At 30.5% G+C, this 5,948-nt stretch overlaps 1 protein-coding gene across 1 annotated transcript; it reads right to left on the bottom strand.

Moving 5' to 3' along the window:
• Positions 1 to 151: 151 nt before the first annotated feature.
• On the bottom strand, positions 152 to 2,964 carry STL2P (SEC12P-like 2 protein). Its single transcript, XM_021437434.1, has 5 exons — positions 2,589 to 2,964; positions 2,259 to 2,353; positions 1,166 to 1,316; positions 437 to 528; positions 152 to 275 (listed from the first exon to the last, which is right to left on the bottom strand). Exons 1-5 carry the CDS (start codon positions 2,877 to 2,879, stop codon positions 167 to 169), a joined length of 738 nt encoding a protein of 245 aa, XP_021293109.1. The 5' UTR covers positions 2,880 to 2,964; the 3' UTR covers positions 152 to 166.
• Between the last annotated feature and the right edge of the window lie 2,984 nt (positions 2,965 to 5,948).

Below are 5,948 nucleotides of genomic sequence, written 5' to 3'. Positions count from 1 at the left end.
ATATATATATATATATATATATATATATAAAGAGAGAAAGAGAGAGAGATGTAACACATAATGCTAATAATCTGGACTCTGGACAACTCTCCTCAACTTGAAAAGCTAGTGTTAAAAGCACCAAAAGTTGTAAACCTATAGAAAAGGCTCTATTAAAAATTTTGATTCACTCACTCACATTTCCCTTTGCCAGAGAAGCAACAACTTTTGATGACTCTACATCCCAAATCCTACAAAGGCCACTTCCCAATGAGACAAGAAATTTTCCATCACAGCTGCAATACAAACAATAAAGTTGTCAGCAAAAATGATTACTAAGGAGAGGAAGTTTCCTCCTGTTTGACAACCTCCTCCCTTGAAAGTATAAGTATAAGCAGGGGAGAAAAAGTTTGCAGGTTCAGGAATAGATATTATTGTTAATCCCAGTGCCACAGACCTAAAATCCAAGTCCTTAACAGAAGAATGAGCTTGGGCTTCATTCAGAATTATTTCCATGCTAGGCCACTTGAAAACCCTTAAACTGCCATCCTGTACTGCAACAAAATCAGAGCATCATATGGCATATTGCTGCTGAAATGAAAAAGGTATAATGCATTAGGCACAAAATGGAGAAATTGAACAAGTGAAACATAACATACAGAAATGGAAAAGTTGGCCCTTCAATCCAAAGATGAGCTTCGAAGGAAGATCCTATAACTTGCTACTATCTGCTTTTTGAAGTTTGAAAACCCCTATGCAGAAACTATTACTTCCACAGTGGCACCCAATAAAGACAAGTGTAGAATCTACAGTATTAAAGGGTACAAAATAAAGGTCATAACACTGTACATTGTTGAACATTGGGTGCCTTTTAATATCTTTGGCTTTTTTTTTTTCCTTTGTTCTTCCTCTCTATGTCAAGAAAATGACATTGATATTCCATCACGATAATATATCGCTGAAATCCAAGTTGAACCAAAACGACAACCACACTGCATAAAGTGATCTATTGTGTGAAAAACAACCAGTATATACTTCTTAAATTTACACTAGCATGTACAGCTTGACTTGAGCATCACCTTCAGATTGACCACATAGTGAGACAATAGTTTTTCCCACTGGTGTTATAATGAATCATGCAACAGACTTATTCCAACAAATGGAAAAATTGAAAGGGATGCTCTACCTCGCCACCAACAGCCAGTGCGGAACCCTCACTGTTAAATCTCAGTGCTAATTGTTGTCCAACATCTTCTAACTGGGTCAGAACTTTCTCTGACACCTTGACACCCAGGTTTTGTACTTCATTATCCTGGGTTTCTTCCCACTCAAACAACCTGAAGAAGAAAAACAATGGGATATGGTACTCCTTAAACTAGAAACAATGACAAAACTAATTGTGCAACATAATACTAATCTGGATGTATGTTAGAATTGAGTCAGTCAAAAAGGAGCACAGGAGGGAAACAGAATCAGAACAAAGGTGCTGCAGCACAAATTACACAGGATATCTGACCATTAAAACATGAACCTTGGTGCACATGTGGTTACATCTTTGAAAATTATATTTCACAATAAACAGCTGCATAAGCTCCTTGACTATTTGCTAGCATAACTTCAGGTACACCTTTATATTATGGTACAACTTCTATACTATTACTCTTCCCTTCAGTGTCTAGAGTTTCACACTAAAGCCAGGGCAATTATATTACCTCCAAGAGAGGTCGTATCTAATTCATAGAAAAATGTATTGAGGAGTTGCACATTCTTTATATAAATAGACTGGTTGAAATTATGACGAAGAAATTCATATCAAGAAAAGAAAATATGATGAAGAAATTGATTTGAAACACTTTCTTTTGGGCATATAGAAAGGAACAAACTGTATCACGCATTTTGTCTGGCTGATTTAGAACCAGAAAATTTTCATTCTCTTCCTCCAAACACTCCATTTTCCAAAAAGCTTTGTAGCAGCGATGGCTTTGAGATGATTTAGAAAAAAGCATCATAAAGAAATAACAGCATCTTTTGTCAATAGAGAGAATCATTGGTTATACACTCATGCTTGCCTCTATCAATCTAATTAGTAACAACAGCAGGCAGCTTTGAAATCCACCAAGGATTATTCAAATTCACATTTCACCTATCAAATTAAGTTGCCTGTGCTAAATTATGTCAATATCAATGCTTTAGGCCATCAAAATTTTCCAATTTCAGATTCGAAAAGCAAATGATAGAAACAAAAAAAAAAGTAACTAAAGAGACAAAAAAGAAAAAACCTGCAACTCTGTTGCAATGAACAGATAATGCCATCTCCACGCGGATGAACAGTCATTCGGTAAGGCAAATCAGAATCAGTTCCCAGCTTAAACACCTTTAATGATAACAAGAAAATACAATAAATTATCATATCATATTCCATGTGAATTTTATTATTTTTTTTTGAAAAAAGCAGTTGCTTACAGCAATTACAATCACAAATTTGAGAACGTTTCCTTAATTCAAAATCGCTGCTCTAAAAGATTTAGATTTCATACTTTTAAGAATCGTCAACATAGAATCTATAAAATTAAAATAATTTTAAATTGAAATTCTTGAAATCTACTTACAGGCTGTTCAGAGAGAGAATTAGAGGCGAAATCGACATGCGAGACGACGATTGCATTGGGGATGCCGCTACGGCCTTCACCACCACCGCCAGCAAAAACGACGTAGTTTTGGGAGGTACTAATCTCATCGTCTTTGGATTGAGTTGGTTCTTTGTCTTCATTTTCTTCATTTTTTTCTTGCGACGCGAGCTTGGATCTGATGTGGTCGTAAGGAACCCAGCCGGCTCCGTAAAACGGAACGCCGTATTTCCGGAGATCGGAGGACGTGTCTGGGCTGTTGCTATTTGTCATGATTCTGAAATTTGTGCTTCTGGTCTGGTGACTGAGCTAAAGGAGGCAGCGAGTCAGGCTTATGCCCTGCGCATGTGCTGCTCGCTCTCAGGCATATACGATATGTACATACTATGGCGTTTTTACAAATTTCTACTTACGCTTTGGATGTCAAGCCAATGATTGGGTGCCACGTTGAGAGAAAAAACAAAGCTTTGGATAGTATTCATTTTGTTCCCAAAACTTTATTCAAAATGCAATTCAACCCTCCAAAAGTCTTATCTTTATTACGCGTGATAGTAAAGGACGTTTTGTTCATGCAATAAGAATAAAATAATTATTATTTAATTTGATATGGTAAAAAGAGTAAGGTAAAAATTATTATTATTTATTATAATAAAAATAAAAATATTTTTATTATATTAATATTTATTTTTATTAAAATAATATATTATGTAGTTTTCATTGAAATAATACAATATATATTAACAAAAAGAAAAAAAAAATTCTTCAGGTATGTATAGATTTATCTAAGTAATATTTTTTTTTCAAATAAGATTAATATATAATATTTGATAAAAAATTTAACAAAAAAGAAGTTTTTATGCATTAAACATAATATTATGCACCTTATAATAATTTTGATAAGCTCAATGAAGAGATTTGCAAGCCTAAAACATTAAACGAAGAACAAAAAAACAAGTAACAACAAACTAAGCCCAAATCATCATAAAATGAACAAAAAAAAATACTTGAGCATATTCAGTTTAACCCATTTTCTTTTCCATTAGATAAGTACCAAATCAGTAATCACAGGCAGAGCTGGAAACGGTGAAAAAGAACAATGCCATGGGAAGAAGAGGGAGAGGAAGAAAAGAGAAAAAAAATAATTTTATATGAATAAAATTGTAATTTTCCAAATTTATGAAGAATAATTTCATCTTAATAATTTTGAAAGGTATTTTATATTGTACAAAAAAGTAAATAGTAATTTCGGGAAAATAGATAAAACTTAATCAAATAAAAAAGTAAACACTAATTGGGAGAAGAGTGGGCGCATCAAACGTATTGTCAATGTATTATTACATTTGAAGAAATCATGAAAAATAATTTTTTTTAATAAAAGTATTTTAAAAATAACTATCAAAATAAATTTAATTATTTTTAATCATATTTAATCATGATTTGATAAAAATATCATTGAAATTATTTTAAATAAATTAAACCATTCATCACATTTGTTTTTTGTTTGTGTTTTCGATTTCTCTCTCTCACCATTCCACTCTCTCTAATTTTATCGATTTTTCTCTTTGGTATAAGTATGCTATGCTCGGTTTTCGATTTCTTTCTCCCACGTTTTTAAATATTTCTTTTCTGTACTACCAAGACACTAATTAAAATTAAAACTGTAGGTATTTGAAAATTTTAATTTTTAAATATTTTGGATAAAATAAAAACTGTAAAAATGATCACAGATGTTTGAAATAATTTTTAATTGGATTAATTTGGGACTTAAACACCAATAAATTTAAAATTTTGAAATTTATATACCTAGGTTTTTAAAGAATTTTTTTTTAATTTTTAGTAGAAATAGGTGTTTTAGATAAAAAAAATTTGTGTTTTTATTTATGAAAACATGTTAGAAATATTTTAATCATATCAAGTTGTCCAAAAAACAATAAAAATGAAAAAGTTGAGAATATTTAAAATTTTGATTTGTAAATAATAATAATATTTTAGACATTAAAATGTAACAAAATATTTTTAAATATAACATGTAATAATATTATTTTTTTAATATGATGTGTAATAATAATATTTTTTTCCATGTGACATGTAATAACCTTTTTTAACTATAATGTGTAATATATTTTTGTGTATGGAGTGTAATAATAGTTTTTTTTTTTAACATGGTGAGCAACAATCTAACCTGTAACATGTTTTTGTAGACAACAATATTTTTTTTAACATGGATTGTAATAACTTAACTATATAATATATTTTTACACCTGATGTATAATTTTATTAAAAATAATTTAATTTAATTTAATTAACAATAGGTAAAATTATAAAAAAAAAAACTATGTTTAAAAACACCGTAAAGAGAGTTATTTTTAAAATGTCCCTTATTATTCTCATTCTTCGAATTACCGCTTCTACTATTCTCCTCTTGCACTCCTGCTGACCTTGGGCCAAACATGGTGTTATTCGTTACCCGCCTTTTGCTCTTGTTCATTACAGCATTTTTTCTTTTCTTTTTGCACATTTCACTCGCCTGCCAAAGTATCTGGGACCTGTAAGTTTAGGATTTTCACTATTTCTAATAGTCTTTCTATTTTTTAATCTGTATTTCTCTTCCCCATCGAAAGAAGCCGGGACCTCAAATCAATTAAATTTAGAGGTGTTTTTCTATATTCCCATCTTCTTCTGCAATTCTCTCATCCCTGATTTCAGGTAAAATCCTGTAATGTTTTTATCTGTTATTACGTGTATATGCATGTATATTATAGTCGTTTTTTTATGATGTCAAGTTTCTAATTATGAAAAATTGCATTTTATCTTCAAAAGAGATGATTTTATTTTTTTTAATTTGGTTACGAATCTTGAATGCCTATCCCATAGGATTAAAATTCTGTTCTCCTTATTATGAAATCTTGCTAAAGAGTGAGAATGAATTTTCATTAATTTTTGTGTAATTCTTTTGTAAGTCCATAATTTGTTTCTTTTTTTTCGCATTCAACAAATCTCTTCTTTCAGAGTATAGAATTTAATTTCGTGTTTCATTTTCATTTACTTTCTCGGTACATACGAGAAAGTCCAATGGAGAAGGGTTTCGAACCATATATCTGAGCTTCTTTGATAAATTCTGTCAGATAAAATCTTGATTCATTTTGATTACTGTGGCTAGAAATCCATTCAAAGTTAATTTTCATTTCTTTGATTATTTAAAAAGGAAAAAGAAATCCAAAGCTCAGTGTTTTTTTTTTTGCGTAAAAGTCTTTAACTTGATTTTTTGTGATCTTAACTATGGTTGATCTTCATATTTGATACTTTTGGCAATTCGTATGTTGATGTTTTTTTTTTTTTTGA

Source organism: Theobroma umbraticum, unplaced genomic scaffold, assembly GCF_002168275.2.
Source record: "Theobroma umbraticum cultivar Fairchild unplaced genomic scaffold, ASM216827v3 scaffold_20.0, whole genome shotgun sequence".
In the NCBI taxonomy this organism is placed as follows: domain Eukaryota; kingdom Viridiplantae; phylum Streptophyta; class Magnoliopsida; order Malvales; family Malvaceae; genus Theobroma; species Theobroma umbraticum.
The sequence above is the reverse complement of the archived record's forward strand: the minus strand, read 5'-3'. Positions and strand labels throughout refer to the sequence as shown.